The 27,638-nt window shown below is 38.7% G+C and overlaps 1 protein-coding gene across 1 annotated transcript in view; it reads left to right on the forward strand.

Annotated features, from left to right (window-relative positions):
- LOC122800031 overlaps positions 1-27,638 on the forward strand; it is a 559,475-nt gene that overhangs the window by 343,161 nt on the left and 188,676 nt on the right. The window contains exon 3 of the mRNA XM_044069507.1: positions 13,057-13,173. Coding sequence (XP_043925442.1) covers positions 13,057-13,173 — 117 coding nt within the window. The remainder of the gene's footprint in view (positions 1-13,056; positions 13,174-27,638) is intronic.

Here is a 27,638-nt window from a genome sequence, read left to right on the forward strand (position 1 = left end):
CATGTCAACACATGCTAGCAAGCATGTACATGTCCTCAACACATGATTAGTAAACCAGCAATATGCATCTGTTCAACCACATGGATGACTACCCTGGGGTACTGGGTGCTATAGCCTGCACACACATACACATCGTAGCACCACCCGGTGAGTGGGGTAGGGTCTACAGTCACTGCAGGGGAATACCCTCCAACAGCTAGTCCATATACGATGGCCAGGGCATGAGATTGAATGTGTGTGCTGTCTGCCGTGGAAGTTATGATGTGTCCGATATATGGCTTCTGACACAGCTGTAACACACCAATGCCAATATGGACATCCCCTACAGTCTCCTAGTGGGGGATGCTGGGTAAACACTGGTGTCGTGGCTGATGACACCCATCAGCAATGCACACACACCTGAACACTCACACCATAGTGAGGCGGATGCACAGGCAAGACATATACTTGTGCATGTGTTTGGGATGCTCAGTTCACAATTCTGGTATCTGGAAACATCCGTTGGAGCTCTGCAGTATTCACAAGCTACATGCATACAAGTTGTTATGGTATTTGCTATGCTACACAATCTTATCCTGCAGTAACAGTTGCAGCAGGAACAGCATGGGGCAAGGCCACACAGCCCAACACCACTGCCAAGGCCTGTACAGGCACAGTGTGACTTGGTGAAGGAACTACCTGAGGAGGGCACAGTTGGCGAAAGCCTGTGTACAGTATGACCTGCCCTTGGCAAAGAGGCAACACAAGGCATATGCACTGACACAGTAGGTACCCACGGATTTCCCCTCTCTGACATGCACGCAGTACAATGGATGCCAAACATGACAGTACCTGTGCTCGGTCATGTATAGGGGGTGCACTGTGTGCATCCGACATAGGCAGCAGTCCAGCACCATTCTCAAGTCCGGAACACACCCAGGGTATGTCTATTGACCTAACAAGTGGCAGTTGTATTAGAATGTGTAGTTACCCATTGCTATGGTATGTATGTGAGCATACAAGTGACTGTGGTGGCCAAATGTTAGGGCAGCAGACAGTACACATCCATAGTGGCACCATGACCTCTGTAGCACATACGGGGGTCACAATGATAGCCTGTAGTACACAGGGTGTCCTAACCCACTGCAGATTATGGGCTGACCATCATGTGTGCCCATACAGCCCACATACGTTCCATGCAGCTGGACAGATGTGGCCCAATACAGACAAGTGATATACAATGGCCTATGGATATGCCCAGTGAATGACCCCGACCCCCTAAGACACACACAGATGACAGCAGGCCAGGCAGTTTGATGTAGGTTGTGTAAGCTAGGACGTCCAACACCACTGTGCTGGTAATTAAAGCTGGGAACTGACGTACCCTGGTATCCTTCCAACCAGCAATTTGGGTAGGTCCACACACTGACATGGAGTACCCGGCATACCAGTACAGTGGCGGCAGATGTGTACAACTGTTGGCTGTGCCCCCTGTCAAACCTACACATGTGAGAGTCATCTGCACCACCCATGGTGCTGTGTAGGACTGTGGTTGTGTTTGGATGTCCCCCCACACTATGCAGACATTTAGCAACTATCAATGCCACATGACCATTAGCTACCCTGCAGACACAGCATGACACCTGTCTGTGTAGAACGGAGGGGCCAGAAACACAGTACTAACTATCTGGACATGTGACGCATGCAATACAGTTGACCATACTTGGCATGCTCACACACATGACGGTATGACTGTAATGTCGGCCGACAACATGCGTAACAGTCATACTGGGCATGCTCACACACTGAAACCTAGGACGGCCAGGCATGCATACATCAGTGGTCCGGAAATATCTGCCAGTACATTGCTATACTGTTGGATGTCTACGCTGTATGGTGTGTGTGTGTGTGTGTGTGTGTGTGTGTGTGTGTGTGTGTGTGTGTGTGTGTGTGTGGTCTATTGTCTGTACATATGCCATGGTCTATTGTTAATTCACATGAGCTATGTGCGCAGGGTACTTCTACCATCACGTGTATAGGGCGGTTCTTTGTTTGCGGACAGGCCGATGCCTTTGGATACAGACTGGGTAAGGCACATTCCAGCAGGTGGGAGTAGTTGTGCATGGGTTTGCACAGTGTTAAGCACTGCTGACCTCTGGTCACAGCACCTTATACACGTTTAGACTCCACATTTCTTTGACAGTGCACTACTGGCATACTGGTAGACAAACACACTTACAGCCGCTCGCTCACTGACATTTCCACTTATATTTGTCACTCAAGCTGGGTGTGTGCAATCCCTTGTGATGTGTACTACATCGGACTACATGACTACAGTATCGGGTATATCTAACCATTTGCAACGGCAGGCGTTCAACTGTACGGACTCGGCGGCCTGTCCAGTGACGTAATCATATATGCATGTTCCTTATATGATCTGCTACCATCTGCCTGATACATGGGAACAGATACTCTGCAATGCTGACATGTGACTTGAGTTTGTTAACGCAGCTGTCCACCGAGTCATGCTACCGCATACCTACTGCACGTTGTCCACCTTTCAGATTGCACGACGGGAGACTGTAGGAGTGACACCTTTCCCACTTTGCATGGGATAGTCCTTCATCACGCATATCTCATGTGACAATACCAGAACTCTCCACCAATCAGGGACACATTTCTACAGAATCAGGGACAGGTCAAGAAAAATCAGGGACACTTTTACAAAAGTAGTGCTATTAACTTGAAACATTGACAGAATCAGAGCATACGACTTAATACACATATTCTGAAGTAACAGTTGTTTATAACTCTTACTTGTTGTCATTAGTCAGTAAGTGTAATTCAACACCTTTCCTTCAACAGCCACTAATTTTAGGAGGGATTAAGAGGGACAGAGTTAAACTTTCAGTCAAACTCAGGGACGTACCTGACATTCAGGGACAGTTGAGTGGTATGGACAATACTCTAGCCATTACAACTGTCCTGATTAGGGGACATTCTCATGTTGTACGTGTCTGTACTGGTTGCTTGTTGCAGGTCTTGTATACCTGACACGTCGATATGTCATATGTAGTAGCATAAGCAACTTTACTGCTGCTAGACTACGCTTTGATTTGTTCCAATATGTATATTTCTGTACTATGCATGGCTGTAGGTATGTTCTGCCCTGGTATGTCTGACATTTCTACAGAGCAGGTTCCACTTTGGCCATTCAGAATGGTGGTGGCCCTATAGACCCTATATGTAGAGCTATCACATGTGTCAAGGCAACACATACCCACAGCCAGTAGTAAATGGACGACTTCCACGGTTTGCATACGTTAAGTTATTCATGTAGCATTATAATTGATAATACTGTTTCCTATTACATGTAGCTGTTACTGATACAACAAATTGATGTCTGACACCACTACACACACTATATAGCCTCCATTCCCGAACTCACAGGCCATGTGCCATAACTGTCATTTTGCAGGACACAACTGCCCAGACGGGTGTGTCCCTCGCAGGCGTATGGGTGTTGAACCTCTTCTATTATGCTATCATCTACCTAAGGTGGTCAGCAAATTATGCACTTTCCGTCAGTAGCAGAGCTCACATACCAATGGGTGTGAATGAACACTGTATCAGGGACAATGCATAACACCCTGTGGGACACATTTAGACGATTGGTTCTATTAACCAGGCACATTCACTCTCACAGAGTATATGTATTCATTCACGTTTGTCGAGGTACATGCTGTTTATGACTCATACATGTTGTCATCTGTCATTACCTGTATTCCGCCACCAGTTCACCTAATATCACTAGTTCTGGAAGTGTTTAGTTGGACTTTGTTACATTCTGATACATAACTATGGACGTCCATGCTAATCGGTTACATGGCACTGATTTGGTCTCTATGTATTTCCCCGATGGTTTACAGACTATCCGGTAGATGTGTTCTTCAGGTTTGGGAGGTGTAGGCGTATGCTATGCTCACATAGGAATATTAATGACTTCCACTGGGCAGGCCTACTACATCTCTGCCAACCAGCACCTGCACACTTAAGCCCATTAATGCATACCCATAGTCCACCTACCTGGTATCCCTCTACAGCAGTCATGACAAATACTTACTGCGAGCGCAGCTGGGGTATGAGTACACCCCTACACATTGCCCACTCTCCCCGTCTCTGGACACATGTCGTACGTTTTGTCAACCCATGTATTATCACACTTGCACAACCTACTATTCCATGTACACCTACATCCTGCTCATATTAATGTCAGCAGATTCACATGTACCCTGAATTTTTGGGGTCCCGCAAGGGACACCGTTATTCATGTTTAAAGTCTAGACCTTGCAGAACTCTCCCACTGGTACTTTCCTACTGGTGTTTTGGACAGCGGCAGTGTATTGATCTGTATTGCCTGTCTGTATGTCTGTCCAGCCTAGCTGGGCGATGTGGAGGGTACAACGTTTATTTATTGGACCTCCCAGTCACATATGCCTGGGCTGTAAATATGTTAGCCCCTAATTGCTGTGAAGTAACCTATTTATGTACATGTGTATATCTACACTGACATATATATTTTGTTTTGTGTGTATGTGTATATATCACTACCTGTTGTTTGTGTATATATATCTATATATATCCATAGTATATCCTTGTGTGTGTATATATATATCCATATGAATATATATGTGTATGTAAATTAATATAGATATATGTATATATACGTTTTTATCTATATATACATCTGTGTGTCTGTTAACCTATACATTTCCCGGACATGGACACTTACACATGCGTATTGGGTTTTATCTCTGCTTCAACAGCATACTATTGCCTTAGTCATTATGACACCGACACTTCACTCTGGTGAACTTGTGCTCAGTATATTGCATGTTATACAGCGGACAGATGTCACATGTTTTTCATGTCTGGGGTGCAGCTGCTAACTGGGATGTGATACAGTGTCATTCAACCTATTACTCGTATGCGCAGCCTATTATTCCTGCTACTGTGTTTGTTTCCGTGCACATTCATATTATTACTGTTGATAGGATGTGTGTTTGTGTTACTGTGACTGTACGTCAACATATTGTTGTCTTCATGTAGTTTTGTCTTTCTGCTTTTCCCGGTTTGGGGTTGTCACAGCAGAACTCTGTTCCGCTCATGGGTAGCGTATAGGTTTTATGTGCCAGGCTGCCAGCCCTGATGCACAACATCCGACAACGATACGCCCATTCACGCATATCTCCACGCAAATGACGCTCTATCTGGGAATTGCACCTATGTACTAACTGACCTCCACGAGCTGCTCCATTGCACCCGGCGCAACATACCCTAGCACTTCTGTGTCCATAATCGCATATCCATAGTTTCTCCTGCACACCCGTGTTGAGTTTCCATGCATAACAGCCATTATATACCTGATATCACAGCCATGACACACCTTTACACATTGCCCGCTCATGAGCGTTGGGGCCCTATACACATTTTGTACCGCCTCGTGTATTTACAGGCTTACCATCCATTCATATTTGCACATACGTGCCTTTCCTGGTGTTATGGATTATGAACGATTTGCGGGTTACAAGTGTAGGTGGTTGCAACGTGTACTACATTCCGTCTGTTTACTATGTTGACGTAGCACTTCAACGATGTTATGGCCACTGGTATAACCCTGCCTCTGGTGTGAAGAGCGGTGCTCTACTCACACTTGTGCAGCTTTATGTGACGTACGCTGCGAGCACTTCATAATTCCTTACTTGCTCTGGATTCCCTTCACAACCCTTATGTTTGCTTTCATCTTTCGGCGTTCCTTACATATCTCTCTCTATATATATATTTGTAACTGAGATATATATATATATATTTATATTTATGTGTATATATAGATAAATATGTAGATATATAATTGCATATTTCTGTTATGTCTGTGGATATTTATCTATACACACATCTATCTATATATATATATATATATATATATATAAAAGTTACAGCTGTACAAGACAACATACATTTGCTATGCTAATAGCTGCTTACACCCGCACAGGTGCACTTGCATCTACTTATTCTCAGTTACAAATGTTTACAGGCACTTTTTTGGGATTACATGTGCCTTATTCCTTATGAAAGTACCATTTTGATGGAATCCGGTTAACGGACCCACGCGAACGCGGTCACCTTTACATGTATAAATGTTGGTTTTACAGCACAGAGGCATTCATTACACAATTAATATGTGCTATAGTTGTACTTGAACCGGGAATGCCTTTACGTTGGGCGGATGCTGTAACCATTACACTATTGGTGTTCTGGCTCATTTATATGTATACCCATGGTTCATAGCTACTCTGACATACGCTTCACCGCTTCCCTTACACAGCAGGCATCCATTCTCCTGCTGGGAAAACTGCAGTACTACAGTTAGGACATTCCCTATTTCCTACTGCTCTGGATCCGTGCTGCAAGTCTACTCACTCCAAGGATATTCAGAACTCCTACGCTTATAGTCCTCACACATATGTGTGTTTGATTGTCAGGATGTTCATGTGCTGGTCTGGGTTTAGGCTCGGCTGACTGGTGACTAGAACTGCCCTGGCGCTGTTCAAAGATCAGATGTAGTACATGGACAGAGTTAGTCCAGATTTTAACATTCTACCTGTGTTTACAGACGCAGGTGTTTGGGCACCTCTGACCACATTATTGGGTCGGTGCTACATAATTTAGGGTGGGGAGTGGTTCCACGTGTTTCCCTTCTCATTTGACTATTTCATTCTTAGATACAATGAATGAATATTATTTTGGACATCTGTTATAAATTCACTACAGGTATGCAATAGTCCTGTCAACAGATGTGACATTTGGTTGGTGTACTTATGTGTATGGACCTCTGTGATACTCGGGGACTCGTTTCTACAGGGACAAGGCTATGACAACTCAGGGACAATCACAGACACTTCTACCATATTAGTACTATTAACTTGGAACGTGTTGACAGATTTGTAATACTACTAATTTTCTGCAGTTAAATACATCTATTACTTTTCATTGTTGTAAGTAGTCATTCTCATTCAACACCTTTCCTCCAAAGGTCACTGGCTTTGTGAGTGGTTAAGAGGCTAGCCAGTTATTGTGCGAATGCTCTGACCATTGGTAGCGTTGACATCGTCACATGTACAAGTTGGGATGTATTCTGGGGACTAGGGTTGCCATCTTTTCAAATGGCCAAGATGGGACATTTTCGGAACACACATCATATTTTACAAGCCGACACATACCCACGGTCGGTACAAAGGATAGAACTTTACTTATTTGCCTACATAAAAGCCTGTTGTTGCTTAGTCTGTTTCTTGTAACATTTAGGTATTTTAGATACTGAAATAATTGTTTTCTGCAACTATTACATAACATATGGTACATAATTATGTCCTACAATCCCACGGCATTTGCCATTTGTAATGTATTTTGTCAGGACACAACTGTCCAAAGAGGGACTGTCCCTCACAAAGTGGGACAGATGGCAACCCTACTGCAGACACCACATTGTTTGGGCCAACACATAGCCACGATCAGTGCAGGTTTAGAACATTCATTTGTTTCCTAGCTGTGAGCCTTATACCTTTGGCACCTTTGTTGTTTGCCTATTTCTTCTATGAATTACGCTTATTCTATCCTGACATGACCGCTTTAGGCAACTGTTACATGCAGTATGGTACATAGTTATTTCCTACAATCACAGGACATTTGGCATTGTATCATTGTTGGTCAGGTCACACCTACACACACATTAATTGTTCCTCACACAGTGGATCAGGGGGTATCCTGTTTACGTCAGTGCCTTCATCATCCTTATACCATGTGCCACTATGTGAATGTGTGCAATATATTCTCTCGCTTATTTGTGTCGGGACACGTGCGTCATGGGCAGGTGTTTGATCCTGGGTAGTAGGTTCTGCATGACCATCTAGGGCTGGACAGTCTCGTGCACCACTACTGCACATTCCAAATTGTGTCCAGATATCTACAGGACTGGAGTTCGTGTCTTCATACCCATTCTAATGTTTACACAGGTTACTTATCCCATGAGGGATATCCCAAAAATTGAACAAGACCAAAACAAGACAGATGCCGAAAATTCTTCTGGCGTTATGAAAATGTTCTGGGGGTTTTACATGCAAGGGATACATAGTTTGCAATCCTGAAACTGCCTAGGGTGACACTACCTACCACATATGCGTAGTGGTCACTATGTGTAGATGTGGCTGCACCAAACCAGTAGGCCAAGTATGGCTGGATTTGGTGGACGTTCAGGTATGGGAGCGGGTTGTGTGCTGTGGAGGGGATGCTGGGTAGTCCATTATGCATCCAGGTGTGTTGCATTTGATATGGCCAGCTCCATCAGGACCAATCTGTGGGTATGTGCCGGTGACATGTCTATACATTTGTATTGCACATTTTAATATTCATATGTTTGTGGGATTGTGTTCTACAGTATGGCCTGTCTGGTTGTATTGCAGATGTGTATACATGTTTTTGTGTTTCTTTCTGTTTCATCCGCTGCTCCCTCATACACCTCCGGTTCACCTATTCTGCATACGACACAGTGTCGCCTTGGAGAATTATACCATTAACCACCCCCCCACACACACATATTCTTGACACTCCATCCATCACTGCTTTGGTTGATGGCCCATGACACGGTCAAGGTAACACATTGCATACCCTATATATGTCAGGTACCTGTATGGTTGTGTGGACTACCCTGCAATGTTTGACTTTCCACATGCTATACCTCACGCACATAGGTACACGCCCATACTTAACTTTCATGACATGGTTGGTATACTCGGGTAATACCCATTCAACTGTGACACATCCTGACAAGTTTGGCTTGGACCGCTGATGTGCGGATTTTGGCCGACTGTTCTAATCATTGGTAGGATACCACCTTTTCCTATGTCCAGGATGGGATATATTCCGGACACATATCTGAATGTACTGGACAACACGTACCCACAATCAATGGTACGGATAATACTGTTTCTTTCAGCCTACATGTTGCCTTATTGTTGTAGCAGTTTATATGCTCCTTCTGTTTCGTTTACATGCTTATTCTATTTCCTGTCACATTTGGTATGTGAAATACGGACATACCTATTGTATGTTACTATTACATGCATTGTGGGATATAATTCGGTCATACGGTCGCTAGATATGTACATTTATCGTGTTTTTTTGTTATGGACACATCTGCCCAGCTGTGTACCCTCCCTCACAATATGGGTCAGCTGGTGACCCTGACCATTGGGCTGGACGTACCTATTGGCGGCGCGCTAACATATGATGCATTTCACTTCCACTTGGTATAACTATCTACACTGCGTTGGACTATGGGCACACGGTTTTCAATGTCATTTGTTCGCGGGATAGGGACCCGTTATTCCCTACCATGCATTTGTGTTTGCTTCTTCATTTTGTGTTCACAGGAACTGTCTTGCATGCTTTGCATACGTTTCAGTATCCACGGACACTGACAGATGTAATTACTATTGCTTGCAAATTGTTATATGCAAGCATTTTAGGTTGCATGTCGACAGCTGACATTCCCACGCTTCAGTGCGGCACTTCGACATGCCCTATGCACTCATGCTCCTTTCCTATGCACGTGGCTGTGGCGGCAGCGCACCTTCATTAATATGCATTTGGCACTACTGCGCCATCTTCATGCCGCACGGTCGGCGCAAGCCTAACGCCGGTGTTGTGCCGAGCTTCATGAATCCTGGGGACAGTTTATCACATTTCAAACCTCTGCCAGTAAGGGAAGAGCTTGATCTCACTATGGCAGCATACTGGAAGTCTCCAGTTAGACCTCATCTTTACTGCTGAGTTCATTTCTGGAGGCTATACAAGGAAAGACACATCAAACTGCTGGAAAGAGTATTAAAGAATGCCACCAGAAAGCTGCATGGAGTGAAAGAAAAAATAATTAGATACTGCAGACTAGAAGAGACAGGGGAACATGATATTTGTGTAGATGAGAATTCCAAAGATAAGATAATGGGGGTCATCCTGAACAAGAATAACAGAGGGAGAACTATTCTCTGGACCTCTGAAATTGCTTCATCACAGACAGGATTATGGACCATGAATGACATTTAACTTGGAGGGTTAACTGTATGAGCTGCTAATGAGTTTCAGCTTGCTGGCCAGGATTTTATTCTATCAACTTCCACTTGGAAACTGTAACTCTGAGCAAGTTACTTAACTAGACAGTGCTCCAAGGCCACACCTAAAAAGGGACATTTGTGCTTAACAGATTCAAATAATAATAATCTCAATAGTAATAATAATAATATAAAATAAATAAATACAATAAACATATCAGAATAGGTGGGGCAGAGGCATTCAAGAAGACATATGATATACGGAGAAAGGGCAAGGAATTAAAGGAAATGAAGTGCTACATGCATTTAAAGAATAGATGTTTTAGATACATGAGCTCCTTCAAACAAATCTAAGATAAGGTGTTAGCTAGGTACTCATATAATCAAATTGTCACTGTTTCAATGTCATGAGATTGGCAATAGTTAGATAGTGTGATTTCAAAACATACAATGCAAATAGATCATAATTTCCCTTAGAAACATTAATGCAGGGCCAGTTTTAAAAATACTGCATATTTAAAACGCACGTCTTCTGAGTTGAGATTAACATAGGGATGATTCGTACAACCAACCAGGGCCCATAGCTCCAGGGAACCTATACTCAACCACTTAGTATACTGAAATTAAATCATTTTACATAGCAATGTTTTATGTTCAGTTCAGCACTGCAGAGTCATTTTATTTAGATTAAATACTGAACATAATCATTAACAATGCAAGTATTTATTTTTTAGGACTAATAAAAAAAATCTACTACCACCAAAAGTATTAATCTCTGTATACTCAGATATCTAACAATTGGGCATATACAGCACAGACCAGTGACACTGTAAGCAGGGAGTTAGTTGGCTGGGCTACTTTATTCATTTATTACAGTAAAAACACTACCACTGCATTCCTTTACTTTAAAAAGCAAATAAATAAAGGCACTATGTTGCCTGAAATGAAACAGCTGCATCGGGATGGCAAGGAACAGAAAGCCTGTGAATATTAAATGGTAAAATGGGTGGTTTCAGACTCACAGTATAAATGACAGTAGTCTATCCTTTGATAATTACATCACCACAGTAGTCAGGAAATCCTTCTATTTGGCACACCTCATCACAAAAGGTTTCTCATCCAGGAAAAAAGAGGTCATTGTTCTCCTCTACTCGTCACTCATTAGACCCATTATAGAGTACAATGCTCCTTTTGGTATGTACCTCACAAACCATCTACAGCAACTGGAAAGGCCACAGAAATACCTCACAAAGAGGATTACCGGCCTCAAAGAGATGCCCTATGCAGACCGTCTCAAAAAACTGCAGCTTTACTCCGTTGCATATCGCCTACTCAGAGGCGATCTCTGCCTAACACACAAAGCTGTGTCAAACCCAGAACTTTTAGACATGCTCAACTTAAAGAAATCCCTACGAGCTACACGCTCTAGGGACCTAAACCTCGTCACCACAATAAACAGAACATGCTGGAGGGATAGATTCCTGTCCTAGAGACTTCCCATACTCTGGAACAAACTACCTATCTATATCAAATAAAGCTCCTCATTAGCACTGTTCAAGAAAAATCTTGATGATTGGATGGGAGATAGAAAATTCACCCCAGGGATCACTTCTGTGGCTCTGCTCGACAGTGGCACAGGAAAATAATTTTCTTGGGTGGCAAAAGCCAGGGTACCTTTGGCTAGGCTTTTATAGGCCCTAGGGCCAATAGCCTAGTACCTACCTATGAACCTATGAGCAACAGTAGACTGCAGCAGCATGAGGTATTTTTTTTTTCAATTCTACAGGCAACCGATGGCTTTGAAGGAGTACTTTACTACTGCTGGCCAGGAACTGTATGTTTGTGTGAAAGAAAGCTGAAATACATTATAACTCTTATTTTATTTTCTGTTTTCCCTCAGTTGGATATCTGAAGTGTACACAGACAATGATGTAGCAATATTTGCAGAGTATAGGGGGTGTCTGTTGATGCTATCATTCACTCATTATTTTGAGGTGGCTTTGCAGGACTTATATGATCAATATAAAGCATGTTGTTATTCTTTACTGAAGCTGCTAGTTGTGTGAAACAAAGATGGAATATATTACTCTGGCTATTATTTTATTTCAATCATATCTCTGAGGTATACATAGTCAAGTGCAGATATAGCTGCTGGGTGGCAGTGTTTGGTTGTTTCAGGATGAAAGTAACTTGCCCCTTGTCATTTTCTCAGTTCATACAGTCATTAGTCTGGCTTTGCAGGAGCCAGGACTAGTGTATATTTGTGTAAAGTAAATTGGAATATTTTACTGGAAGGTGACGATAAAGTAGATTGGCTTCCTCTCTGTGTGTAAAAGTTCCCAACACTGAACACTTTTCAATAAAGCAATGCAGTCAGAGGTTCATTCAGTCATTAAAAAAATGTTTTTTTTTCTTGGGAGAAAAGACTCCAGGCTCCATAAGCAAAAGAAAATTCCGCCAGTACCCCTGCAACAAATATAATTAGCTCTGACAGATTTGTTAACTTGGAGATAAAGAGATGTTTTCCATGGCAGTGTTCTCCATGTGACAAACTGTCATTTCTGTTCTGTATCTCAAATTGCAAGATTCATGAAACAACTGCACATTTTAGATGGTACTGAAATTTCCAAAATCATAAACACCAATTTTAGAATACTTTTCATTATTAAATTGTGGTAAGAATTCTAGTAACATATTTTTTGTAGGAAATTGATTAATTTGTAATTATAATGTGCATCTTTATTTCCTTATATTTTTGGAATTCTACAGTTGAATACTTATTTTAATGCAGTTATGGCATTTCATCTAAAAAAAATAATAATAAAATAAAGAATGACTTTAGTACCTAGACAAGATAACTGTATATCCACTAATCAGAAGTTACTGACCCATCTTTTTATGTTACCATTAGTTCAAGATAATCCAAGTGACAGCACAGCTATTGGTGCCGGAGTTGGAGTCACCATTCTGATACTCGTCCTTATCATCACAGCCTTTTTTGTTTTCTACCGCAAGAACCGAGCCAAAGGTAATGCTTATGTTTCCATAACTCTGACAACAATACATCTTTCAACAACTTATATGGTAAACAGCAGTGAATAAACTTTGTACTTAAGAAATAATACACACCTAATGGTGCTTTTCGTAAATCTGTTAGTTGCAGATATTATTTTTTGTGTACAGATACATTTTCCTATCTTTATAAATAACTGTATAGATTATTTGAGCATTCTTGTAACATGAATATTGATTTCTTTGTGACAAATATACTGCTAATATGAGTTCACAGACATATCTAATATCAACTATCACAATAACAGAAGCCAGATTCAGTAACCTGTAGAAACCTGAATTTAAATCATTGCATTTAACTGCACTGTGCTATTTTTTCACAAAATGTTGACACGTTTTACATTTTTAACCTAACAGCTGTAAAACATGCAGTGCAGTGCCATTTAGCCTTATGTGAGCATCATTTTAATTATACATTATTAATCTTACATGCTACTATAAATAGCTTAGTAAACCTGTAACTATGTAATTGATTACTGATTTTTTCTGATGAAGTCTCATGATAACTGTGATGAAAACGCTAATAAACTTATACTATCTCCTGCAGCATTTGTAATGTCTTTTGTTTAGCCCATTTGCCCCTCTAATTACCTCTATCCCTGCTCATGTGTGGCAGCTGGCTCCCATAGAGACCCCACAGACAACTGCTTCCATCCAAGGAGTTTACAGGGCACTTAAAAGGTTACAAGGCCTTTCTTCGGTATCACACATGCATTCACACAATCTACAGACAATTTAATAGCTGTCAGCCTACAAATATGAGAATATATATATATATACACACACACACACACACACACACACATATACATATGCACACATTTTTTTTTTATTTATGGTGCCACTGTAGTCTTTGTTAGTTTCTAGTGGTGCAGTGCTTTGTCTAGCCTTAAGACAGCCATTGTTAAAAAAAATCAATGCATTTCTGTTATTTTCAGGACCTTGGTATTTTTTGGAGCTATTTTGTATATTTATCAATGCATGCAGCAGTACTGTTTAATCTATTATCAACTTAAGCTCACTTATCCTGATCTTGATCTCATTCCACATCTCCATGTGTTTCAATAACACTGGGGTACTTTTGTAAAAAGTAAAGCCTTCCAAGTGGCATTACTAATTCTACTTAATGTGGGGCATATCAAATTTCAAAATGTTTGTCTTCTTCATGTATAGAGGTGGTAATGGAGCCCTTAATATCTGGAAGATGTACATGTCTGAAGTAAAATTAGCTGTAGTTGAATTTTGTGTCCCTATCACTTTGTCGAGCACACTGTTTATCAAATACCTCTTTGTCGAACTTTATTCATTGAACTTTAGTTCATCGAACACTCATTTTAGCAAACTTTTTCACAGGGAGAAAAACTATTTAACCATCATTGGGAGTTTGCCCTTTTCCCCACTGTAGTGCGATTTCGGAGTTGGGGGTGGAGTAAGTTTTAAATTTTATAGTTTTTGTGATGTTCTCTAGGTTGGCTGACTATTTTATTTTCCTTGGGAAAAAAATTCACTAAAACAAGTGCTCATTGGCTTACATTTCAATAAATAAAGTTCAATAAAGAGGTATTTGATAAATAGTTTGTTCGACAAAGTGATATACACCCTTGAATTTTATGCCTATCTGACCACTTTCAGCTGTGCTAAACATTTAAAAGTGTTCCAAATTTTGCTTGCCCTTTTTACCATCTTTTGTTGTAATAGTTCCCCAAGTATGTTTTGTGTGTTCACATGTAAATTAATGCTACTTACTATTGTTTTACATATTTGTATTAACTGTTTATTTCATCTGATTGATTGCTTTGTTATTTTGAAAGGCATTTTTTTCTTTTCTGCTGGTCTCGGTTTATAATATATCTTTAAGTACAGTTGTATGCATTGTACTGGGTTGGCCTTCATAATCTTTTTAAACATCTTTATTAAAATATCACTTAATATACAGACACACATACATTAATTACATACAGTAATTAATTGTAATTGTATTTTGGAAGCCAGTAGAATTAAACCTAATAAGGCCTTCGTGTATGTCTAGGCAATTCAGATCCTATATTCCACCTCAAAAGAATCATTTCCTTAGTTAGTCATTTGTTCCACAAATATTTCTGACAGAGCACTCTGCAGGATTTCTTTAAATCTGCCAGTTTATTACATTCCCCAAAACATATTTCTAGTTATCTCTATCTTTCACATCATGCCACTAACATTGCTGTTCACCAGAGGAAAAATGTTATGAAATCTGCTCGGGGAATAAGAATACATATTCAAGCACTTCTAAGCAAAAATCCTAACCCTTCTGGACTTTGATGCATACTTGTAAATTGCTTTTCCAATCTCTCTTCCCAATCTTTTCTCACATCTTCTGATTGAGTCTTATAGTTATCATGCAATATTTTATATGCCCTACTAATTACCTCCTTTTTAACAGCAGCTTCTGTTGTAGATTTGACTGAAAACTATATCAGAGTAGAACTTTCACTTAGGACATCCCTATCTCTTTCCCTTAGTCTATTCTCTGATATCAGTCCCTGCTAAGAAGGCAGTCTCTTACCTACATTCAAAACGTCTTCTTCTTTGCCTCATCCCAGTCTGTTGCCTTTTCATCTCTGGTTATTTGCTCCCAATACCTTGGCTAATTTGCAGTTTTTTAAAGTAAATTCCAGCCACCTCTTGCCTATTTACTGTACCCATACCTACAGTCATCCCTACTGGCAAAATCCCCCTTTTCATTCTTGTATCGCCTACTCAGAGGTGATCTCTGCCTAACATATAAAGCTATGTCAAACCCAGAGCTGTTGGACATACTACACCTAAAGAAATCCCAATCCTTCTGAGCTACACACTCTAAGGACCTAAACCTTGTCACCACAATAAACAGGACATGCTGGAGGGATAGATTCCTATCTCAGAGACTTCCCATACTCTGGAACAGGCTACCCATCTATGTCGAGCAAAGTTCTTCATTAGCACTCTTCAAGAAAAATCTTGATGAGTGGATGGGAAATAGGAAATACACCCCGGGGATCACTTCTGTGTCTCTGCTCGTCAGTGGCACAGGAAAATAACTTTCTTGTGTGGCCTAAGTCAGGGAACCTTGTTGGCTAGGCTTGCATAGGCCCTTGGGCCGATAGCCTAGTACCTACCTATGAACCCATGTTGGCTTAGTTTTTATTTATTTATTTATCATTTGTTTACTGGGAAAGTCCGACTTGAAACAATCCAATTTTCAATGGAGGCCTGGGGAAAAAACACTCCAGCTGCATGTCTTTGTAATGTGGAAGGAAACCGGAGCACCCGATGGAAACACACATGACTGCAGGGAGGACATGCAGACTCCACACAGAAGGCACCTCAGCTGTGAATCGAACTAAAGAACCTCTTGCTGTGAGGCGACAACACTACCTCTGCACCACTATGCCATTGTTATAATACTTTCTATAACTTTATGAGTATAATATTCTGTATGGTGTTTATTCTCCTTAAGGATCGGCATCCAAAATCCCATTCTGTACTTATTTCATGAACTTTTCTCTGCTTCATTATCATCACTTTCCATTTTGAATTATAAACGTCTGCTTGCGTTTTGTATATGAGCCTTAACTATGTAGCTATAAAGTATCCCTTCAAATCATGTAATTCAAAACCACCTTGTTCTATTGGGTGGATCAACTTATCCCATCTAACTCTTGCTTTATTTCCTTCCCAGATAAATTCCTTCAAATCTTTAGTAATTATTGTCCACAGCTTTTCCTCTGGTTGATAAAAAATATGCCTGACCTACATATAAAACTAGAGAGACTAAAAGCATTTTCCATCCTTGTATCTTAACATCTATATCCATAAATGAGAGCTTCCAGTTTTTCAGATTTTGTAGTATATTTTGTTTAGTCTCTTCTCACATATCCTTAGCTGCCATAACAGTAACCCTTTAAAAAAAAAACAATACTCCTAAATAATTCATCTTATCATGGCCCAATTAATATGGGTATTGCTGAAACAAGTCATGGGTGGGTTCATAATTTATGACTATGCCTTTTGTTTCACCTTCATTAATTTTATATACTGAAAAGACCTGAAACTGTCTCAAAATGGTCCACAAGCTGAAATACCATTTTCTGGATTTATCAAGTACAAAATTATATCATCTGCAAATAAAGCCAAACTTTTTTGATGACATACCAATTATATCCTTTTCTGAGTACCTTATTTTCTTTGCCAGTGGCTCTAAATATGAAGTGAATAAGAATGGGGAAAGAGACCACTTCTACCTGGTTCCTCTGGATAAGCACAACGTTTTGGAGAGGAAGCCTCCCACTTTAATTCTTGCCAATGATTCTTTATACATCCTCCTAATTAACCTTTTTATTGTATCAGAGAATTCAAATACTTCCATTGCCCTACTCATAAAATTCCAGCTTATTCTACTGAGTGTTTTCTCTGCATGAAGATCCACCAACTGTGGTATTTTCTTATATTCTGCTTCCCTTTGTATCATCATTGTTCTATTAATGTTGTCAAATGTTTGCCTCCCCTCCACAAAACCACATTGATCCATATCTATCAATTTTGGCAATACCTTTGTCATTTGTTTAGCTAGTATAGGGATAAACACTTTATAATAATGGTTTAAAATTAAAATGGCTCTATATGAGGCTGGTTATGATGGGCCTTTACCCTCTTTGGGTACTACAGCCACAGCAGCTTTCTTACAAGATGCAGGTGCTTCTCCTCCTTTTAAACTACTTTTAAAATCTTCCAGATCATTGTTACTTTCTTCCATCTTAACTTTCATGTTTCCACAGGAATGCCATCTGTTTCTGGAGAATTCCATGCAGACTGATTATACATTACCATTTTTATCTTATCTTCTCCTACTGTAACTAATAGTTGTTGAGCCTCATCTCCCTCTAATCTTGGCTAAGTTAAGCATTCCATAAATACTTCCATTTGTGCTTGTTCTTGGTTTCCACATTCTTCTGCCTTATACAAATGTTCTTAACATTTTTGAAACATCTCTAATACCCTAAAGGAACTCTGGTTATGTTCCTTGTCATAGGCTCCCTAAGTTTGGTGACAACCCTCTCTACTTTCTGTTGCTTAAGTCACTGTGCTGAAAGTCAGGCTGATCTTTTATACAGTTGTTTCTTCTCATCTCCATTTGGAATTAGATCACATTTCTCAAGACTTTTTACTGTAATGATAGCCCTCAAACAAACAAATATATATATATATTTTTTTTTCAGAAGACCCCCACCCCCAAATTAACTTAGACAAACACACAAAAGTAAGCACATTTTCAACAAATGACATTTAACCCACCAGATAGGAACAATTATCCCAAATCAACAGCTGCACCCACAAGAATAATCTAATCTAAAATTAAGACCACCCATATAAAAGTGCACATTACAGCCTGTAATCCCATTTACACTGATTGGTGTTTGTTTATTTCCTAACTCTGTACCCATCTCAAATGTGAAAAATAGTCTATATGCTTTCAGACAATATTAACTTTTAGGACTACAAAAAAATGCACTGACTACCTTTAAATAAAACTAAAGAAAGCACTGTTCTATTAAATGCATTAAAGTACTAAGGTTGCTGGGAGGCTACTATCTCTTATTCTCTTCCAATGATTTAAAACTTTATTCTTCACTGAACTGCTTGTTGTTGTACCTTAAAATTGTGCCTTTCCCTTAGATTAATCGCTTGCACCTATTGACACCTTGTCTCCATGTAAAAGTAGTCATCAATGAGAAAAAAACAACTAACAACTTGTAGAAACATGAAGGAATCTTTGTAAATTTCAGAACACAATGTACAAAATTCCTGTGGCTAACTGCCTACATAGTTCTTGTCTCACTGAAAACATTTGCTAATGGAAAACAAGCTATCTTTACAGATGTAATAAGCTTTCCATTTTTCATGGCTTTCATAATTTTGTCTTATTTTTCAAACCTAAAAATGTTTATAGCATATACCAAGAACACTAATCTAGATATCTACCCTTGCAAAACACAATACATATAACAATATCAGTGCACTTTTACACTCCTCCCTTACCACAGCAGCCCAAGATCACAGCGTTATATTAACTTAAACCTCCTGATGTTCAGCCTTTCTTTTTTTGTTATACTCTAAAACCTATATTTCTTACATCTAAAAAGGTGCTTTTTGCTGTAATATCTTTACTGCATGCAACAGTTATTGAAAGACTGCACTCCACATTAAAATACCCCTGACTGCACACTATACAAAGCTGATTTACAATATAACATGCAATTTATGTCATGAAATTCTTTATATGGATACTAATAAGGATACTAATAATTCACAGGCAATATAAAAATTGTTCATCTACCAGGCTTCTGCTTGTAAATGTTTCATCTCCCAACCCCTGCTTACACTTATCAAGGGTATCAGAACTTGTCAGAAATGTAGGGATGCATGATTAGGCGTAAAAATGCCCTTGTGGTCATTAGCCTAGCAAACACCTATGAACCTAAGAACAAAGATTGGTCTGCATACAATTACTTCTTTTTTTCCCTTTTGTGTCTTTCCAAACATTAAATACATTAAAGACATAATGTGTGGTATATGCCTTATTATCCACCCACAGATTTAACAAAGTACATAAATGTCCAAACTTTTCTCAGTCACTTTTATTTGCAAATTCATATTTCACAAATGTGATTGATGCTTTTTAATCTCACATTTATTCACTAATTTCAGTGTTGCTGCTCTCCTTCCTGATCATCTTCATATCCCTACACTAGACTCCAGTTCAAGTCCTAGATACTACTGAGTCTTATAGCCAACTGCTGTACTTTTTTCTGTCTCTCAAGAATTTTCCTTTGCAACATTGAAAAAGGTTTGACTGGCAAAATCTCTCAATGAGCTTTATTGCTGGATGAATGAGAAGCAGAGTCCCATTCTGTCTGGTGGCTCACTTTTTGTTGGATGAACTTTTTATTTCCTCCTTAGCTCATTCTGCATTACAAATTTCTTTGATTTTCAAGGTAAAAAAATACTCTGAAGACAGCTGGATACAGCAGCTTGATTCTCACATCTGCCTCTCGACATTCCCAGATTGATGGGATAAATTTACTTCTCTTCGGCATGGTATACAGTGAGTAATAATGTTCATGAAACATTCTGCTGTCTACAATTTTTAATTAATTTCCCTTCTGCCACAGTTTTGTTAGGATCAACTCTTTCTGCTGGTATGATTGAATATTTATCAATGTAGGTCTTGGCTGTTTTCCAATGGCCAAGTTTGGAGCATACTCTTAGTGTGAATTAACAAATTCTGCTGTGCAACAACAGTGTAGTTACTTATTTGTGTTTTTGTAAAATTAATAATGTGTGTTCAATCCAGTTCCTCTGGTACAACAACAAATCTCATGTTTTCTCAGAGTACCCTGACTTCTAATTCTACTGTTTTTGAAACAGCTCTTCTTGAGAAACTCCACATTCAGCCATCCTTTTCTTCATTTCAGCCTCTGAATTTTGCAGTTTTATCAGCTCATCTGAATAGATAATTAAAGCTTCTATTTTTTTCCAGCCTTTTGTTATTTGAGTTGATATATTCCCTCAATGTTTTATTTCTTTTAATCACCTCTGAACACATTTGATTTATTTTTTCCACTACATTACTGGAAGCCATGTCTTGAACCAAAGTGGAAGCTTGAACTGTTTTTTTTTTTTCAGAACTGCTGCATGATCCTTCACAGCCAGTATTTTCTCTACACCTTTTTCTGGTTGATTTTCTTTCATGTTCTCCAGAGTTCTCTTTGTTAGCATCCAGGCAGTGTACTTACTAGTCAGTAACTGAATTTTACCCATATGATAGTTTCAGTGGCACTCCTTTTTCTTATTTTCTGCTTTCATACTGGGAAGCTGAAGTTAAGCTGTTGATCAATGTGCAGCCATCTTGGAAGTCTTCGACCTTCATAATCTCGGTCAGGAAAGTGAGAAAGGGTAGATTGTTTTTCAGTAAATCATAATGAGATTCTCTTACACTGGAAAATGTCTGTTACTGGCAATTATTTGAGACACTGCTAAGATAAAAACACATCCTCAGATGTTTCCTAAGGCAGGATTTACAATGAGCAGGAATAGTTTAAAATACAGAAAGGCATCTGTTCAACAATTAATAATGCTCACAAAAAAGTTTATATGTCAAACAAAAATAGAATGTCCTCTGAATAGACAAGAACAATTGTTTAAGTAAATAAATAAAGGAATACAATTTGCAAAAAGTAGATTAAAATCCTATAAATGTCATAGATGACAGCTGTGGCAATGGAACAATTCATATTTGTATATAAAGTCATTAAATGCTGGCTGTTCTGGCCAGCAGTAGTTATATTAAGTACTCTGGCTACTTGCAGAGATTTCTGTTGCGGTGGCTGTTATTATTGTATTTTTATTTATTTTGCTACTTATTATTTGATTGTTTTACGTCCACAGTTCTAGTTTACTGGGTTGACTTGCTCAGGGTCACAAAACATTCAAGCAAGTAGTAATAGTGTTCATACTCAGGTTTTCAGCATTACTTCACAGTACGTTAACTACCAGCACACTTAAGACATGCAGATGGGGTTGGGGGTTGGCTTATTGGTTAAGGTATTTAACAAACAGGCACAAGATGCAGGGTTTGTCTGGTTATTGGCTAGACACATAATAGTCTGCAGACCGTTTGCCTGTGAACCAAAGTAATTATCATGTTGAATCTTACTATTTATATGTCTATACATAAATGAAACACAGGCAGATGATATGTCTACAACATCCTTCTTACCTTCTCACCATAAAATAACTGGCAAAGGATCACATTTCATGTGTTTGTAATGGTGCTTAAAGCCTTGCATTATCAGTGTCACTCTTATGTATAGGATGTTTTGGTATTCTGCCACCTTTCTTTGAGCCTTTGGTTGGCTGATGTGGAGTAGGTGGCAGTTCTTGGGTTAAGGCTCATTGAATCTAGACTTGGGCCCTTTTCCTTTTGGGCCCTTGAACCATGGGTGGCAGCTTTGTTGGTGCACATTTTAGTTTAGCTTTAAAAGGGGGTTAAGAAGCACCTCTCTTATGAAATATTTTGGAATCCCATAACTTATGAGTACTTTTATAATTTCTTTAAAGGTTTTATTTTTGTAGTTTTGCATTGTTGTGTATTTTCTAATAGGTTCATGTCTTATTTGTATTGCTTGTAATATGTCTAGCTTTTTAGACATTAAAATAAAGCTCACAGAGTTATCAATGCTAACGAGAGTCCTGAGTAGTCATAATTCAATTTTATTTTTAAAATATTCAGGGAGTAGGATTTACTCACACCTCTTATGGATCATTATACCTTCTACACTTAGCAATGTATATCTTTCTATCTATCCATCTATCTATTTGGGGTAGGGGTTTAATTGTTGCAGTCTTAAAAACTCAGCTTTATATTAGTTGTTGAGATCTTACTGCCTCACTCTCTATATGAGATTGCCATACAGTGCCATACAGTTTAAGTAAGGTATTAAGAGAATTTTCACTTTTCTTCACTGTTGTGTGACCAAGTAGTCAGAATATTTGAATAAGGGGCTGGGAGTGGCATGAGTGTTTTTATTTATAGTTTTTGATTCATTGTACTTTTTTAAGTTACATTTCATATGATTAATAAAAAGTCAGGGAAACTTAACTCTTGCAAAAACCATTAGACCCAATGTCAAGCCTATTTCTAATGCAAGCAAATAAATAAAAGTGAATGATTTACAAATGATACATTTAAGCATTACTATGTACAGTTTCCTATGGATTACATGCACAGTCATTAATACATAAGCCATTCTATAAATATTAAAATTCCTTTTAGCATTACCACAATCCATATGAGGGGAAACATTTGACATTATTAGCAGATAAGAACTATGCATACAACCTTCTTTTGTATTTTTTAAAACTCTTTATTAAATTATCACTAAGACATAGGCACAACTATGTTAACCAAAAAGAAAACAAACCATAGTAACATTGTTTGTTTACATTATGTTATACATTAAATAAATGTTTTCTTTTTTATAGGAACTGTTATTTAGTCTTCTTCTTCTTTTGGCTTTTCCTGGTTAGGGGTCGCCACAGCGGAACTCCGGTCCGCTAATGATTGGCAGTAAATTTTTACGATGCTGAGGTGCCAGCCCGATGCCCAAATTTAAGAACTGTTATTCAGTCCATTACATAAATTGCTCAGTTTCTGCCTTCCCTTGAATGTCACTCCTTTTGAAAATTATTCCGCTTGTACTGTCCCCACAAATTCTATTTATTTCTATATAATCTGCTTTCCTATGTAGTTGGCTAGTAGCTATTATTAGACATTTTAAGCAGTAAGCCAAGGGCCTTGCTATACTACTAAAACTACCCCAGTAAAACATATTATATGCAGATTGTGAGATAGTGCACGTGTGTGTGTGTGTGTGTGTGTGTGTGTGTGTGTGTGAGTGTGAGTGTGTGCGTGTGTGTGCGTGTGTGTGCGTGTGTGTGCATGTGTGTGCATGTGTGTGCGCGTTTGTGTGGTGTCTACTTTGTTTCATTGAAACTCATTTCACTGAATTTCATTTCATCCTGACCACATCGCTGAAAACTCAAATTACTGAAAAATCATTTCACTGAATCTCATTTGACCGAATTGAACTTAGTATACATGGCACTGTGTAGAGTACTGTAAGGCAAGTAAAAGGTATATGCCCTTTTCCCCACTGTAGTGCAATCCTGGAGTTAGTATATATAGTTGGGGGTATTGTGAGGTGTGGGTGGCATAGTCCCCACCTTGTTTTTTTTATATTGTATTTTACCAAAAACTTCGAAACAATACATTTTAAATAATAGACATGCATAGTTACAACACCAATGACTAACTCTTTCCGGAAGACAATATGTACTCAAAATAAGTGGGGGGTACGCCCCACACACCACCCAATGTGGAGGCTGTGCCCCCCACACCCTCCCTAACTATATATACTAACTCCAGGATTGCACTACAGTGGCAAAAAGGGCATATTCCTTTTACTTGCCTTACAGTACTCTACGCAGTGCCATATATACTAACTGCAGTTCAGTGAAATGAGATTCAGTGAAATGAGTTTTCAGTTATTTGTGTTTTCAGTGATGTGGTCGAGGTGAAATGAAGTTCAGTGAAATAAGATTCAATGAAACAAAGTAGACCCGTGTGTGTGTGTGTGTGTGTGTGTGTGTGTGTGTGTATGTCTGCAAGTGGTCATGCAATTATGCTGATGTAAGCAGATGTGTGTGCATCTTGAGTTCTTACAATATTGAAATACACACACACACACACATGTAAATATATATATATATATATATATATATATATATATATATATATATAAAAGTCTTCATAAAAATGTACTTTTGATGTGTACCCCCTTTACACACATGGTTTGCCTCTACAGTTTTTCTAAGATACTCTCTCATATAAACAGATTATTCCAATTAAATAGGTTAAAAGTAAATGATTATGTACCTAACTGAATTAGTAAGTAATTGAAAAATAGAGAACAAGCCATGTGGTCCCAGACTGATTCCTGAAGGTTTTTTATTACAACCTATTTTACTGTTGTTCTCTCCGTAAAATCAATTCTGGAAAATAATTGGTGTCTTCTCCTACAAGAGAATACCATTTGTGATTATGTGGGGCTGGGTCCATGAATAGTGTTCAAAAGGGGCAGGAATTCGAAAACAATATTAGAACACAGTTGATCCAAACACCAACATAAGCAAAATTCTGAATTTATTGGGATGACGAAGTCTGGTTGTTGCCTCTACTGCCCTGATAGTCTGGTGCGACATGAAATTGCTTTGAACAACCAGGTGGCTGCTATAAGAAACAGATTCACTTGTTGTACAACAAAGGTGGTATATTGTGCATTATGTATGTTCTACCCCTGTTTTTACATAAGAAAAGCAGAGAGGAAATTGAGGAACAGAATATTAAAAACATTTATATGAAATCAGAATGAAAAAAGATACTAATGCCTTCACCAAACACATAAAATGTTACCCACACCACACGTTTAAATTTTGTATTTTGGAACAAATGCCTCTTAACAGTAATGAAAGTCCATGGACCTTATTACTAGAAAATGTGAATTATATTGGCAGCTGCGTTTGAATGTCGATAATTGGCCTGGACTCAATGAACATGTTTCAGTAGCATGTTTGCTTAAGTTAAAAGCACTGGAAAGATGAGCCCTAAATACAGAGTTTATATTTTACATATTTTTGCATATATATATATATGGTTACCTATCAAAACATCTACTCTTCATAACATCTAAATTCAAAACATCAAGACCATAACATCTAAACTTCAAAACATCTAAAACTCATAACATTGAATCTCAAAACATTGAAAACTACAAAGCAACTATAAATAACATCCCACACACTATTTGCTATGTTTATGCAGGGGGGCAAGCCCCGCTGCACCCCCAAGTGGGGGGCTTCACCCCCCCACACCCCAGAAATTAAATATACCAACTCCAAGGTCGCACTACAGTGGGGTTAGGAAATTAACTTTTCCCCCCACTCTAGTGCGACCTTGGAGTTAGTATATTTAATTTACGGGGGGGGGTGGAGGTACAGGCGGCTTGCCCCCCTGCATAAACATAGTAAAAACTCTGTGGGATGTTATTTATAGTTGCTTTGTAGTTTTCAATGTTTTGAGATTTGATGTTATGAGTTTTAGATGTTTTGAAGTTTAGATGTTATGGACTTGATGTTTTGAGTTTAGATGTTATGAAGAGTAGATGTTTTGATAGGTAACCATACATATATGCAAAAATAGGTAACTATATATATATATATATATATATATATATATATATATATATATATATATATATATATATATATATATATAGTGGCTCCTTTAAGGCGATGTTTCATTTCTTGGAAGCTTGGAGGCCATGTGATTGAACACAAAAGCTAGAAATTTGTGTGTACTTCCAGAAATGTTTACCTGATGAAGTTTGTGTGTTTTTGTGAATGAAAGCACTTATCTCTCACAGTTTTAAACAAGTTTTTATTTCAAAAAGTTTCTGGATTAAAGTCCTTTTGGATTTTATTTGCAGCAGTTTGTTTCCTTGGGCCTTCTGCCTACATACAATAATAGAATGGGTTGAGAAGATGGGAGTGAATTTTAATTTCTTAAGGTGTAAATTGATGGTATTTGGGACACATACTAAATATAAAATAGTTGTTGTTGTGTCTTTCAGCTTTTCCCGGTTAGGGGTCGCCACAGCGGAACTCTGGTCCGCTAATGATTAGCAGTATATTTTTACGTGCCGAGTTGCCAGCCCTGATGCACAACCTTCAACGAAGGTACGCCCATTCACGCATGTCTCCACACAGAAGACGCTCTAGCTGAGAATCGAACAGGACAACGTCTTACTGTGAGGCAACAACGCTACTGCAGCACCACCACCGCAGTTTATTAGGGAATAATCAATGTGAAACTGTGAAGCAAGTAAAGGATCTTTGTATGATAATAGAAAACGCACTGTCATTTAAATATCATATAATGGAAGTAAAGTCAAAAGCTTTGCAAAAATTAGATTTATTTTCAGTACTCTTGAGTCTATAAATCCTTCTGTTCTTAAATGATTGTATACAACTATACTAGGATCAATTAGAATATAATCTCTGTATTTGCTCTGTTATTTTGAGTGAAATCAAAATTCTGGAAAAAATACAAAGATGTTATGCAAACAGGATTAACACCATTAAAGAACTACCATATACTGACAGATATCTAAACATCTAAAGTTGTGCATAGTATTATTTAGGTATATTAGGAGTAAGTTTTGTTAAGCATTTAATGTGGTCCACAATTTGGTATTAAGGGAAGAATTAGGGTCAATGATAATTCCACTGTAATCTGGATTAAGAGACAGAGGGGCCTTGTGTTTAATCCAGTAGTAATAAAACTGTTAAAATACATCATTATATTACACAAATGATCTCCAGATTGTGGAATGGGTTAAGAGTACAAGTGAAATATTCTATTTCAAAAACTGTTTTTAAATAAGATTAGACAGTTATACAGGTGACAGTGAATATATTCCAGGGCGTAATAAAGCAGTATTAGTAAGGTCTAATAGACTGCTTGGTGCTATATAGTGAATTTATGAACTAGGGGTCATGCCTACCTTTTAGGTCACCTCAGCTATTTCTTAAAAAAAAATTCATTCATGTGTGAAATCCTTATGCAGTAAATCATTAACAATGTATTTTAGTTTAATTTATATATTCCATATGTCCTTTCTTGAGCAGTTATGCTCCATATGAATTTAATCTCCCACTTTTTAACCCAACGGGTGATAAGCAAGCTCCCTAACCCATCCACCCATGCCTGACAGTGAGGCATTC

Source organism: Protopterus annectens, chromosome 4.part0 (genome assembly GCF_019279795.1).
Source record: "Protopterus annectens isolate FY-2018-M chromosome 4.part0, PAN1.0, whole genome shotgun sequence".
NCBI classification, from domain to species: domain Eukaryota; kingdom Metazoa; phylum Chordata; order Ceratodontiformes; family Protopteridae; genus Protopterus; species Protopterus annectens.